At 40.4% G+C, this 14,871-nt stretch overlaps 1 protein-coding gene across 1 annotated transcript in view; it reads left to right on the top strand.

The window, feature by feature from the left end:
• LOC126198613 (RWD domain-containing protein 2A-like) overlaps positions 1-11,725 on the top strand; it is a 62,890-nt gene extending 51,165 nt beyond the window's left edge. The window contains exon 3 of the mRNA XM_049935065.1: positions 11,053-11,725. Within this exon, the coding sequence (XP_049791022.1) occupies positions 11,053-11,286 (234 nt within the window). The 3' untranslated portion in view covers positions 11,287-11,725. The remainder of the gene's footprint in view (positions 1-11,052) is intronic.
• Positions 11,726-14,871: the final 3,146 nt, after the last annotated feature.

Raw genomic sequence — 14,871 nt, 5'->3', positions numbered from 1 at the left:
TCGAAATTGCGGTGTTAAAGTTCCTACAGTAAGCATGTTCCCCCATCCTCCCCCTCCTGCAAAACTTTGGTGTTCAGATCATTTAGTGTGTTGTTCTGTTTGCAATGAGTTAGTTGGTTTTATCAGAAATGATGGCAATCAAAAGTTAATGCAATTATAAAACTTTGTACATCTAACCGTGGGAAAAATCTTATATGCTAAAATATAAATTCAACAGGAGAGACTAATTTCAAGTTGAAGAGCTATTTTTCCTCTTTTCAGTGACATACATGGTGATTATAATTAAAGTTAAACTTGCAAAACACTGTAGAAATAACACCGCTGGTCAGAATGACGTCAAATTGCAGTGGAATATTATTAGAGAAGGGGGAAAAGGTATGGCAAAAGAAAAAAAAAATGTGTGATAATTGATCAGTAGATGGCAGATGGCACTGTATGTGTCAGAATACATAAATAAAAACACCTGTCATGCTCACGACCCATTGAAGTTGGTATAAACACGCTGGGTACATGGCTTTTCCTCCTTTCATGTCTGCGACTTTCGCCATGACTGTTTTCAGGATTGTGCTCTGCTTGTAAAGAATGATGACTGTGCACACGTCACTCTGCAGAAGTTCCGGGCACTGAAGAGTTTGAAAAAAGATGTTGGTCCGATGACTGCCATGGGTTTGGAGAAAACAATTCAAAATTTGAAAAGATGGGTTCTTTTGGTGTGCAGCCTGGTAGAGGGAGGAAACAAGTTGATTTGATGTCTATGGAAACAGTGGCCACAGCAGTAAAGGAGGAGACGAGTGGTGGTGCGCAAACGTGTAGTGCACAGAGAATTGCCCGAACATTGCACATACCCATGAGCACTGTGCATAAAGTCCTAAGAAACCTCCTTCTTTGCTATCCATTCAGAATTATCCCTATGCACGAGTTGCTTCCTGTTGACCTGCCAGCAAGAGAGACCTGTGCTCTGGAATTTCTTTCTTGTGTGGAAGTGGACAATGATTGGTCATGGAAGATTTTGTGAACAGACGAAGCCCACTTCCATCTGACAGGATATGACAATACACAGAATTGTGGATTATGGGCAACGGAAAATCCACCCGCAAATCAACCAGTACCACTTCATCCTGAAAAGGTCACTGTGTGGTGCGGGTTTACAGCATCATTTATCATAGGGCCATATTTTTTCGAAGAGACAGGTGCTTCCTGTCCTGTTACCTATGCCGTCACTGGTAAGCGTATGAGTGTCTTTTGCGCAACCACGTCATTCCAGCTCTCCAACAGCGTGAATGGGATCATTTTAATACAAGATGGCACCTCCGCACATTGCAAATCCAGTTAAGCAGCTGCTGAAGCACTATTTCGGAAATGCTACAATTATCAGGTGCCATTTCCTTAAAGCCTGGCCAACCTGATCACCTGATCTTAATGTGTGTGACTTCTGGTTCTGAGGCTATCTGAAAGATGTTGTGTTCAGTGATCCAATTGCAACCTTAGCTGCATTGAAGGCATGCATTGCGCAACATATTCTGAATGTGACCCCAGAAACACTTTGATCAGTTGTAGAACATGCTGTATCTCAATTTCAACTTGTTTCAGAAAATGGTGGACAGCATATTGAACATGTTTTGTGTCAATCACACAGAAATTAATAATTCAATTTGATTTTGATTGATGCTTTTTTTGGGGTTTTTGGCCTCAAGACAATTAAAAACCGATGTGATGCTTTTTATGTAGTTTTTGGCCACAGGATAATTAAAAACCAATTTTTCCCATCCGATGTGATATGACCTTGCTGTGGTGGATGGGCTGACATAACTAACAGTATCACACCTGTACACCCACGCATACATTTGTTTAACGTCAAACATACACCTTAGGTGTTACTGTATGATTCATTTGTCATTTGTAGTCGAACACTATTAGATTATGATGCTTACACCGCCACCTGTTGCTACAGTTTGTAACTATTTACTTTTATTCTGCCATACGTTTTCCCCCTTCTCTGATAATATTCTGTTGCAGTTTGACATCATTCTGACCAATGGTGTTATTTCTACAGTGGATTTGAAATTTTGATTATAATTGCCCTGTATTTACATTACCCCAAACTTAATTAGTTCAAAAGGTATTGTTAGTAAAAGATTTCACATGGTCTGAACTCTCAGTGCCAGCTTTAGCCAAACTGCTTTACATTTCTGGGATATGTTAATAAGCTTTTGATAGCTAGATTTCCGAATCTAGGGACACACATAGTCATGAACAAGAGTACCTACCTAAAATTACTAAATTGATAAATACACAAACAAAAAATAATACAGAGTCAGTAGACAACGAAAGACAACATTCTAACCTACAAAATTTTGAACTATTATAAATTAACCAAGTCCATTAATACCATGGAGTGAATAATTCTAAGTCTGCCATTTCAGTCAGTCTGCTCTTAGTCTTCATTTAGTCTCATTTTCGTATTCATTTATTCTGCTCTTAATCTTGGTCTGATATAGCTTCAGTTAGCTTTTTAGACCAGCATCAGGAACTATTTGTGTTACCTCTCTGTTCATTTAATTCAGGCTGAGAGAACATATTTTATAGTTAAGAGCAGTAGACATCAAAATGTGTGTGTTTCGGTACAGTTGAATAATATTTGTGATGTATTTTTTCTCTTGATTGAGTGTGAAGCAACTTGTAATCACTTTTTCTGTACTGTGTGCACTCTTATTTTCTGAATAGATAAGAACAATTAAGCTTCGCGTATGTTCATACTAACTACCTCTTTTTAAACATTATTATAGACTGTAAGAGACCTGGTCATTACTGGTAGGATCTGAAAGAAGTAATTAAAGGTTATTGAACTTGCAATTTTGAACTTAGAAGAAAAGCTTCTGGCTATTGATTTTAAGGATAAGTCCTGCAACAGCAATCTCAGGTAGTGATCCAGTGAAACTGCACAGCTACTGAAGGTTTCTAATACAACAGGTAAGTTTAAGTTACATGAAAGAGGCCTCAGCCATGTTCTTTCTTGCAACAGTAAGGCATTCTTAATTGGCTGTGACACCCTGAGTAATCTTCAGGCTATCGACCAGTGCTACCCTTGACAACCATTGGTTGTGTCTATCCAGTACCTTCTTCCTGACCTCCATCACCCTGGAAGGTCAGTCATCTTCATCTGGACCACAGGTCATGTTGGGATCCCAGGGAACAAACCTTGCTGGTCAGTTGGCTACCAGGATGCCGATTTTGGAGGTGGGGGTACCAGCAACTGGACCTTCGGGTGGCTCTACACCATCAGTTTTTGGAGGCCTGGAACACAGACTGGAGTGCTCTGGTTTCTCTGAGCAAACTGCTAGCAATAAAGTGGACCATGACTATGTGGCTTCATGCTCCTCTACCATTCTCTGTCAGCTTCACATTGTTCACACTTGGCTGACCCATGCTCGTGTCCTATGAGGAGTCACTCCACTGTCTGGTACCCGCCTGACAGTAGCTCACATCCTACTAGACTACCCTAATTTGGCCAATATATGATGAAATCTTAAACTTGCTGACACCCTGCCTCTGGTGCTAGTAAACTTCACCAAATTGGCGTATCTAGTTTTATATTTTACTCTTGAAAATGTTTACTGCTGCTCTTTGAGGTAGGGCACAGTAGCCTCATCGATCACTTGAGGGATTTGATTGCTGCCCCACTGCCTGTTTCCGACCTGGGGGCCCCATGGCTGCCATTGCTCGGTGGTCCAGCCTGGCTCCTGCCTTCCCACCTTTTTAACTCTTCTTATTCTGTGACATTTCTAGTCTATTTACTGTCGCATCATTGTTGATCTCATTCCTGAGATTTTATCAACTTGTGCGTGTTGCTTCTTTTCTTATGGTAGTTGATGGTGAAGAAACATTGGTTGGATGCAGAGGGTGCATTTCTCATCATGTAATATGTCCTGGTGGCCTCCAGTTGGGCAACTTCGCCAGGCTTCCGTATTTCATGAATGAACTACTTCATTTGAGCACTTCACGGGAAAGAGTGAAATGAAGTAGTTCACGGGAATGAACGTGTTCGACCCATCTCTACAATGAGTGGAGCAACTCACCCCTCTCTCCACCCTTTTACCCCTTTCTCACTTCTGCCTGCTTCTATCTCTTAGTTTTATTGATTCTGGTTATGACCGTGTTCATTGGGATTTGTCTTCTGGTCCTTCCCTCTGAGGATTACTACTGGCTTGATGCATATAGGATGGAGGGGCTGATGACCTGGTAGTTTGGTTCCTTTAACCCAATCAATCCAATCCATTGCCATTCATAGGAGGAACAACGTCATAAGCAAGGATATGCTGGAGTAGAGAAGTTATGTCCTAAAACAAGAAACAACTGTGACACACTCCTTAGTTAATACCTTTATTGATAAGAACTTGATTTTGAGGTTTAGAAGCAAGCCCGTGTGTAGGCTGTTCAATTCTTGAGGGTGACTAAACATTGGACAAAGTACTCTGAGCCCAATGCATTAATAGTCCTTGTGTAGTAACACATTGTGACTCTCTCTCTCTCTCTCTCTCTCTCTCTCTCTCTCTCTCTCTCTGTAGTAGGCTCCGCAGATCATGAGTAACACTGCTAAAAAGGAATTGCCGAGAATACATCAGTAGTGACCTGGGGTGCTGGCAGCATCATGAAGTTTTCTGGAGGCATTGGCTTCAGGGGCCACTGTGACTAGTGGCTGCTGGGCTTGTCTGATGCTCTTAATAATTCCTCTGGTGGTGCCAGCTTTGCAACTCCCACTGTGTATTACAGATGACACCACAAATTTCAATTCCCCTGGGGCAAAAAAGTCATGAACATACAAAACTGCAATTAATACATCTAGCTCAGAAAGAGAACCACACCAACCATTTTTTCCATATATACAAAGACAGTAACTTGTTCTCGGAAGAACAGTTATTGTTGATGACCGTGCAGCTTTTCCCTGAAATAAATGATGACTAACTGACAACCTCAGCTGCTGACAGGTGTTGTTGTTATACCTCGATGTGGACAGCTGAAAATGTGTGCCCCGACCGGGACTCGAACCGGGGATCTCCTGCTTACATGGCAGACGCTCTATCCATCTGAGCCACCGAGGACACAGATGAATAGCGCGACTGCAGGGACTTATCCCTTGCACGCTTCCCGTGAGACTCACATTCCCAACTGTCCACAATTCTACATATGTATTGTACCTTATAGACATTTGCCCACCCACTCATTACTCGCGCACGCGCTGGCGATTCCCGTATGAGTTTGGGCAACCTGTGCGCATTCGCACAGACAAAGGTCAATGGCTAGGTAGCCTTTTAACTATATATACAAAGACAGTAACTTGTTCTCGGAAGAACAGTTATTGTTGATGACCGTGCAGCTTTTCCCTGAAATAAATGATGACTAACTGACAACCTCAGCTGCTGACAGGTGTTGTTGTTATACCTCGATGTGGACAGCTGAAAATGTGTGCCCCGACTGGGACTCGAACCCGGGATCTCTTGCTTACATGGCAGACGCTCTATCCATCTGAGCCACCGAGGACACAGATGAATAGCGCGACTGCAGGGGACAAAGGTCAATGGCTAGGTAGCCTTTTAACTATATATACAAAGACAGTAACTTGTTCTCGGAAGAACAGTTATTGTTGATGACCGTGCAGCTTTTCCCTGAAATAAATGATGACTAACTGACAACCTCAGCTGCTGACAGGTGTTGTTGTTATACCTCGATGTGGACAGCTGAAAATGTGTGCCCCGTTCGAGTCCCGGTCGGGGCACACATTTTCAGCTGTCCACATCGAGGTATAACAACAACACCTGTCAGCAGCTGAGGTTGTCAGTTAGTCATCATTTATTTCAGGGAAAAGCTGCACGGTCATCAACAATAACTGTTCTTCCGAGAACAAGTTACTGTCTTTGTATATATAGTTAAAAGGCTACCTAGCCATTGACCTTTGTCTGTGCGAATGCGCACAGGTTGCCCAAACTCATACGGGAATCGCCAGCGCGTGCGCGAGTAATGAGTGGGTGGGCAAATGTCTATAAGGTACAATACATATCTAGAATTGTGGACAGTTGGGAATGTGAGTCTCACGGGAAGCGTGCAAGGGATAAGTCCCTGCAGTCGCGCTATTCATCTGTGTCCTCGGTGGCTCAGATGGATAGAGCGTCTGCCATGTAAGCAGGAGATCCCGGGTTCGAGTCCCGGTCGGGGCCCACATTTTCAGCTGTCCACATCGAGGTATAACAACAACACCTGTCAGCAGCTGAGGTTGTCAGTTAGTCATCATTCATTTTTTCCAGGTTGCCACTGTGCAATTTTTTCTGAGTGTTATCTTTGAATGCACAATAAGAACTCGCTGTGCTCAGAAATTGGATTTTTCTCTTCGCAAGTGGCATTGGCCTGCTGGTTGGTATAAAATAGTTTGCTTTCATGGTCTTCCAGGTGGATTCCAAAATGTTTCTAATATGTAGCTGATATTTTCTCAATCGAATAAGAATTGAATATCCCTTGGTTTATTTAGTTTTTTATACCCAGGTATTCATGTGACATCTAGTGTATAGCAGTGAACTTCAGATCCTTTAGTACTCATTAACTCTATGTACTCATATTCTTCCATCTGGTGCACAAGATGTATGAGACAGGAGAAAATAGCCTCAGACTTCCAGAAGAATTTGGTAATTCCAATTCCAAAGAAAGCTAGTGCTGACAGGTGTGAAAATTACTGAACTATCAGTTTAGTATGTCATGGTTGCAAAATATTAACACGATTTCTTTACAAAAGAATGGAAAAACTGGCAAAAGTCGACTTTAGGGGTGATCGGTTCGGATTTTGGAGGGATGTAGGAACATGCGACACAATACTGACCCTATGACTTCTCATAGAGGATGGGTTAGGACTTGGATGAGCAGTTGACTAGAATGAACAGTGTCTTGAAAGGCGGATATAAGATGAACTTCAAAAAAATCAAAATGAGTGTAGTGGAATGTAGTCTGACAGATGATGTTCGAACTAGAGATGATATAAAATGTAGACTAGCAATGGCAAGAAAAGTGTTTCTGTATTAGAGAAATTTGTTAACATTGAGTATAGATTTATGGAAGTGAAACATGGACAATAAACAATTTATACAAGAAGAGACTAGATGCTTTAGAAATGTGGTGCTACTGAAGAATACTGAAGATTAGATGGGTGGATCATGTAACTAATGAGGAGGTACTAAATAGAATTGGGGAGAAAAGAAATTATTTATGGCATAACCTGACTAGAAGAAGGAATCAGTTGGCAGGATGCATTCTGAGACATTAAGAGATCACCAGTTTAGTACTGGAGGGAAGTGTGGAGGTTAAAAATTGTAGAGGGAGATCAAGAGATGAATACAGTAAGCAGATTCAGAACGATTTAGGTTGCAATAGTTACTCAGAGATGAAGAGGCTTGCACAGGATAGAGTAGCATGTAGAGCTGCATCAAACCAGTCTTCAGTTGAAGACCACAACAACAGCAACAACAACGACAACAACTACTCATATTCATAGTAGGAGCCATTACCTGTTATGCTCTGATTGTCTGAAATAGAAATGTAACTAATGAAGAAGAGCCACTGAGTGTTCTGGACAGAATCAGTTGGTAAATACTACAAGATTTGTCCAGAAAGTAGTGTCACTGACTTATAAATCTGACACTCCTATTCATCGGTACTTGGTCTACCCTCCCGGTGTAGGTGGTAGCAATAGTTATCTTCCCAACTCAAATAACCATAAATTCCTCCAGGATCCTGAAGAGTCAGGATGAGTCCCTATGTGAACTCCTGTTTGGTGGTCCAGTTCAAACCGTGATGTAGCGCTCACTGGAAGAACACTGCTCAATGAAATTATGCCTGAAAATTGGGAAATCTGCTGCTGAAACATTTCCAATTTTTGAACAAATGTTTGAGAATTAATGTCTGTCACAACAGCTGGTGTTTCGGTGGCACAAGGCCTTTTAGCAAAGCCAGAATAATGTCAGTGATGAAACGTGCTGTGGATGTCCCTCAGTGTCAAAAGGTGAAAGCTGTGTGTGTGTGTGTGTGTGTGTGTGTGTGTGTGTGTGTGTGTGTGTGTGTGTGTGTGTAAGGAGTTCTGAATGAAGGCAAGAATAAATATTCGTCTGATAGCTCAGCCTCTGGATATAGCCAAACCAAAGTCCACAGAACTATAAATGAACAATTGGGGGTGAAGAAAATGTAGACAGAACAGATCTCGAAAATTTTGACTGATGATCACAATTGTGTAGAAATAATTCCAACTCCATTTTTTTCTGCTAGTGGTATCGTCCACCATCTACACACATACATTCTGCAAGGCACTGTTTGAAGTGTCGCACAGGGTACCTTATACCACTACTAGTCATTTCCTTTCCTTTTCCACTCGCTAATAGAATACAGGAAAAATGACTGTCTGTATGCCTTCATACGAGCCTTAATCTCTTTTATCTTATTTTATGTTGAGTTTGTACCAGCCGTACAGACTGTCAATGCAACCTTTTATGTTGAAGTGCTCAGAAGCTAAGAAAAGGGTCATGCACATCAAACCACACATCACCATTACCTGGAAGCTCCATCAAGACAATGCATGCAGCCACACCGCCGTCTTGGTGAGCAATTATGTCATCAAAAGCCGATGTGGCAACACTGGCCCAGTCCTCCTACACTCCTGATCTCTCTCTGGCAGCCTTGGTTTTGTTTCCTGTCTCAAGGTGCCCTCGAAAGACACTGTTTTGAGGCCTTTGACAGTGTGAAAGCTGCTGTTACATGTGTCATAAGTACACTCTCACCCAGACCTTCCAGGACACCTACTACACTTGGAACTCTCAGTGGTGGAGATGTATTGACTCAGGAGAGTTCTGTTTGGATGGATTATACTGTTCTGATCAATAAATTATTTTTTATGGACTTAGTGACATTACTTTCCAGACAGACCTTGTAAAATTCCTTGATGGAGTGAATATAATTTTTGCAGCAGTGCTTCTTGGCAGGTTATTTTTCACTAAAATTTGCAGAACCTTGGAGTGATATTTCCTTATATTCCTAAAATTTTAATTTATGAATTCTGTGCATCTTTATAATTAGACTAGAACCTTTGATTTGTTTAATGATATCAGTCTAGCAAATAGTTGTCTTTACGATTGCAATATTTTCGTATTATTATTGTTGGACCTCGGATTTTGTCCCCACTGACCTGCCATGACTTAATACGTGATCAGCTCGATTTTGCTATAGTGAGCTTCAATGAAAGACACCATTAATACTTTCTGATTGGTACTGAAACCTGTGGAGTTTGAATTAAGAGTATTACTTATTCATTTATGTGTTTCTCAAAATGGAATATTCCAGAAATTGAAACATGAACAGCTGCTAGCATGAGTTTCTTAGAAGTAGATACCTTAGGGGTTGCGAAGCAACTCAAATCACGTGATACGGGCAAGTCTTCAGGTCCAGATTGTATACCGATTAGGTTCCTTTCAGATTACGCTGATACAATAGCTCCCTACTTAGCAATCATATACAACCGCTCGCTCACCGATAGATCTGTACCTACAGATTGGAAAATTGTGCAGGTCGCACCAGTGTTTAAGAAGGGTAGTAGGAGTAATCCATCGAACTACAGACCTATATCATTGACGTCGGTTTGCAGTAGGGTTTTGGAGCATATATTGTATTCAAACATTATGAATCACCTCGAAGGGAACGATCTATTGATACATGATCAGCATGGTTTCAGAAAAAATCGTTCTTGTGCAACGCAGCTAGCTCTTTATTCGCACGAAGTAATGGCCGCTATCGACAGGGGATCTCAAGTTGATTCCGTATTTCTAGATTTCCGGAAAGCTTTTGACACCGTTCCTCACAAGCGACTTCTAATCAAGCTGCGGGCCTATGGGGTATTGTCTCAGTTGTGCAACTGGATTCGTGATTTCCTGTCAGGAAGGTCACAGTTCGTAGTAATAGAAGGCAAATCATCTAGTAAAACTGAAGTGATATCAGGTGTTCCCCAGGGAAGCGTCCTGGGACCTCTGCTGTTCGTGATCTATATAAATGACCTGGGTGACAATCTGAGCAGTTCTATTAGGTTGTTCGCAGATGATGCTGTAATTTACCGTCTAGTAAGGTCATCCGAAGACCGGTATCAGTTGCAAAGCAATTTAGAAAAGATTGCTGTATGGTGTGGCAGGTGGCAGTTGACACTAAATAACGAAAAGTGTGAGGTGATCCACATGAGTTCCAAAAGAAATCCGTTGGAATTCGATTACTCGATAAATAGTACAATTCTCAAGGCTGTCAATTCAACTAAGTACCTGGGTGTTAAAATTACGAACTTCAGTGGGAAAGACCACATAGATAATATTGTGGGGAAGGCGAGCCAAAGGTTGCGTTTCATTGGCAGGACACTTAGAAGATGCAACAAGTCCACTAAAGAGACAGCTTACGCTACACTTGTTCGTACACTGTTAGAATATTGCTGCACGGTGTGGGATCCTTACCAGGTGGGATTGACGGAGGGCATCGAAAGGGTGCAAAAAAGGGCAGCTCGTTTTGTATTATCACGTAATAGGGGAGAGAGTGTGGCAGATATGATACGCGAATTGGGATGGAAGTCATTAAAGCAAAGACATTTTTCGTCACGGCGAGATCTATTTACGAAATTTCAGTCACCAACTTTCTCTTCCGAATTCGAAAATATTTTGTTGAGCCCAACCTACATAGGTAGGAATGATCATGAAAATAAAATAAGATAAATCAGAGCTCGAACAGAAAGGTTTAGGTGTTCGTTTTTTCCGCACGCTGTTCGGGAGTGGAATGGTAGAGAGATAGTATGATTGTGGTTCGATGAACCTTCTGCCAAGCACTTAAATGTTAATTGCAGAATAATCATGTAGATGTAGATGTAGATGAAATTATTCCATGTAATTAAATAAGTGTTTTTATCTTAGAGTCACAGAAATACAAATCAGTAAATACATCATCATTTCTAACTTTTTCTGTTTTTAATCAAATTTTTGTATGATTAATTTCCAGGTGAAGAGCATGAACTGGAAAAAGATCATGTGTAAGAAGAAGGAAACATTCAAGTTAAATGGAGGAGAAATGGATGAACTTCGGAAATTTCCCAGTTTTCGTGAGATTTCTTTTGAATCTGGTAAGGGAAAATCTCAGGAACATCACATGGACATGGGTGAATTTTATAGGTATCTTGCAGAACATAACTGCAGCTATGTATTCAAAGACTATTTCGGTGTGGATGGTAAATGAAGAATACACCCATAAAAATACTCACTGTTTCTCAGTTTGAATTACAGTATGTCTGTGTCTCAGCTGTACTTCATCACAGTTCTAGTGTAAATAGTAATGTATGATTACACCTATTTTCCAGATGAAGTCTTAAGTAGTTGTACAGGTCAACCCATTGTTGTTGTTAAGTTTCTTTCACAGATTTAATTAATTCTTTCATTTAGCTATTAAAATTATGTTTCATTCCTGTTCTATTTCTAGAGAATGCTTTCTTTTTTTAATTTTTGTATGTTTGATATACTTTGTATGTTTAAGGAAATCCTCATACACTGGAATAAAATTTAAGCAGCTGTCATTTCCATGTAGTATCAGCAGTACTAAAGTGAACAAAAGTTGAATCAGTGTTGAGAGTAATTCCTCGTTGAAAAGACATTACTGTACTGTGGCATTCACACCAATCTTGCGTTTCATTTTCTAGTTATAACTAATACGCAATTTGGTGTCATATCATTTTTACAAAGCTAGAATTCAAGTAGTTTCAGAGTTTTAAAATATACAACCAGAGGTATTCTTTGTAAATACCAGTATTTTGTATTTACATCACATTTGTATGCACACAAGAAAATACAAATGGGAAGCCTATATTTTTGCATCATGAGCTGGCCTAATGTATTGATTCGTTTTATATAAGGACTCTTAACTCATTTGGAAAAAAGTACTGGAGCTGTGTCCTTCAGAAGCATGGGTTTCTAAAACAGGATAGATGAGATTGACCCTAAAAGCACTGAGAAGTAACAGTAGAGGCAGTAGTTCATCTGGAATCATAAATTAGATGACATGGATGGAAAAGAAATACATTAGTGACGAAGTTCTCTGTCTTTGTGCTATCCCTTTCAGGATACAAGTTTGGTCATGTCTTACAGCATTCATTGTTTCTCCTTGCTTGTGGACATTGTTTAATAGAAAATGATTTTGGCAATGCATAGAAATCTTTTATTTTAATGAGAATAACTTTTCCATTTATTTCGCTTGTTAATATGCAAAAACTACACAGTTTTGTACCAAAGAAAGTCAGTTTTTGCTCTAATAAACAGTTGACTGCTTGACATAAATGCAATAGTGAATTGCTGTTTGACTGAGCTACGCTACGATTTTGATTTCAGCGTAGAGACATTTCAGTTTTCCAGGATTTTCACTGTTGCCACTTAGGGCTCATTATATGACGCACGCATCATGACATCAGAGCTAATCACGTATGAGAATTAGAAGAAACTCAAAAAAGCTTCAAATAGTTAATGTTTTGTTACAAATTCATAAGTCATTATTTTTCAGCTGAAAAAAGTAGTCAGTAGGTGAGGTCCATTTTGGTGTCCAAAACCTCAATTCCATGTTAACCTTTTCCATGTAACATGCCAAACAAATTAATCAGAGCAAGTTGACAAAATCGATTAGAACTTCTTGACATCAGCTTTTTGACTGTTTCAGTAAGTTTGATAGCTACACTAGATTGCTGTCCGAGTAGTCTGTCTTAACACAATTGAGATTGTCCGTTTCTAATTAAATCTGTTTATTTACACTAAGTATTATGAAATAAAAAGAGCTGTCAGAGATGTGGAAATGATGGGGGGGGGGGGGGGGGGTGCAGAAACTCTTGAACTTTATGGATAGAGGTTGGAGCCAGCAAAGAGCAAGGAAAGAATGAAAGGCAAAGCCTGGTAAGTTAATGTACAAAGTGATTGGATCAGATCAATCAAAAAGCTGAGGGAAAGATCATGTGTATCAATAAATTACTCATTTATTTAAATAATAATATCATTGCAGATACCTCTGCAGGTATCATATTGCTGAGTTGCTGTACAAATTTCTGTTTCATCCTCATTATCAACATCTATTGAATCTCAAACCATTAAACCTAGTTTTGACAGAAATATGTGTTCATCTTGATGGTTAAATGATGGCCTCCAGGGCTTTCTGTGAATTGTTGAAATACCAGTTGTGAAAACCAGGTATTCTAGTAAGGTGAACAAGAGTAAAGTGATCATATTGAGTTGCTAAAGATGCTTTAATACAGTAGTTACTAGATTCTAGAGTTCCTGACATTATTGCCTCTTGTGAACAACTGCTGCAGTAAAATGCTTTCTGGTGTAGAATTTGATTTTGTGACAATTGGTACAACCAAAGCTCATGGCTGATGATTGTGAATTAATAGCACGCTGATGTGTAAAAAGCATTAGTAAAAGTTCACTTCTAGGTTTGCCCATCATATGTAGTATTTATATTTAACCAGAGCCAGAGTTGCCACAAGTTCTGGAAATCAGGGAATTTCAAACTTGTCAGGGAAATTTGAAGAAGACACTCAAAAAATCTTGTTTTGTGTCAGTAGATGAAATGGTTTCTTTACTGAGATGACAAGCATTGTCACTGGCTATGTGCAGCTGAGAATGTGCGCCACTTCCCTATCGCTACATTCCTACCACTCCCCTCAGCTTGCAGTCGGTGCAGCCACCACTTCTTGCCGCTAGCCTAGCAGCTGCCGACAAGAGGCAGGGAGGTGTGAGGAGTGGTTTGTTTGGATCTAATTCTCAGTGATTGTTGATATTGTGGCCTGAGATGTCAGTCGTGTGCATGAGCTGTGTCTGAGTGATTGTGTGAATGTGTGTGCGCCCTCATTTTCTGACAAAGGCTATGGCTGAAAATTTAATTATGAGAGTCTGATTGCCTTTTCTACATATCTGACTGTAGCTGCTCAGCGATAATCTTTATGATGAGTTGCTGCCTATCCTCATTAGTATTGATTCTCAGATTATTTGTGCAAGTTATCTTTGAATGAATTGATCACCACAGTCTCACTTCATCAACATGGTGTCTGTGACATGTGAATAGCTGGCCACACAAGGGGATTTCTGCAATGGACCAAAACCGCAGGCCATTTCTGCGGGCTTCTCTAATGGATCAGACCTGCCGATCTGAAGCTCATCATTTGTCACTAATGTACAGGCCCTGCCCATCGAATCTCGTCTCACCGATCTGCCCGCAGGCTGGATCTGTTTGTGTGTGGCATAATGCTGTGGATTTTCATGGCTTATCCATGGACCCAGGACAGAGGTGCTCCATGTCAGGCTAGAGGCCACAGGCGATGGATTTCAGGAAATGCAACAGTCTCACCTCAAGTTTATTGTACAGTGCAGCATTTTATAGATTTTTATTTATTGTAGTACATTTTGGCACTTCAAAAATAGTTTATACGAGGGTTGGAACTTTAATAGTGCCAATTATTTATTTACAACTCGTACAAAATAGATACGTGTTTTAAAGTTTTACTGACCTTCAAAGTAGTCATCAGCATTGTGTATAACCCGTTGCCAGTGATGTGGAAGTCGTAGGATACTCTTAGCAGTGCCAGTTGTGTTGACAGTTCGAGCGGTGCGGTCTATTGCCTGACGAATTTGTAGCAGTTCTGAAGTGATTGCCATGAAGTGTTTCCTTCAGTTTAGAAATTGAATTGAACTTACTAGGGCTTAAGTTAGGGGAGTGGAGTAGCGTCAGTCAAACAAATTAGTAACAGCTTGCACTGTACGTGCTTGAGCATTTTCCTGCAAAATGATG

Source organism: Schistocerca nitens, chromosome 8 (assembly GCF_023898315.1).
Source record: "Schistocerca nitens isolate TAMUIC-IGC-003100 chromosome 8, iqSchNite1.1, whole genome shotgun sequence".
Lineage (NCBI taxonomy): Eukaryota > Metazoa > Arthropoda > Insecta > Orthoptera > Acrididae > Schistocerca > Schistocerca nitens.
The sequence above is the reverse complement of the archived record's forward strand: the minus strand, read 5'-3'. Positions and strand labels throughout refer to the sequence as shown.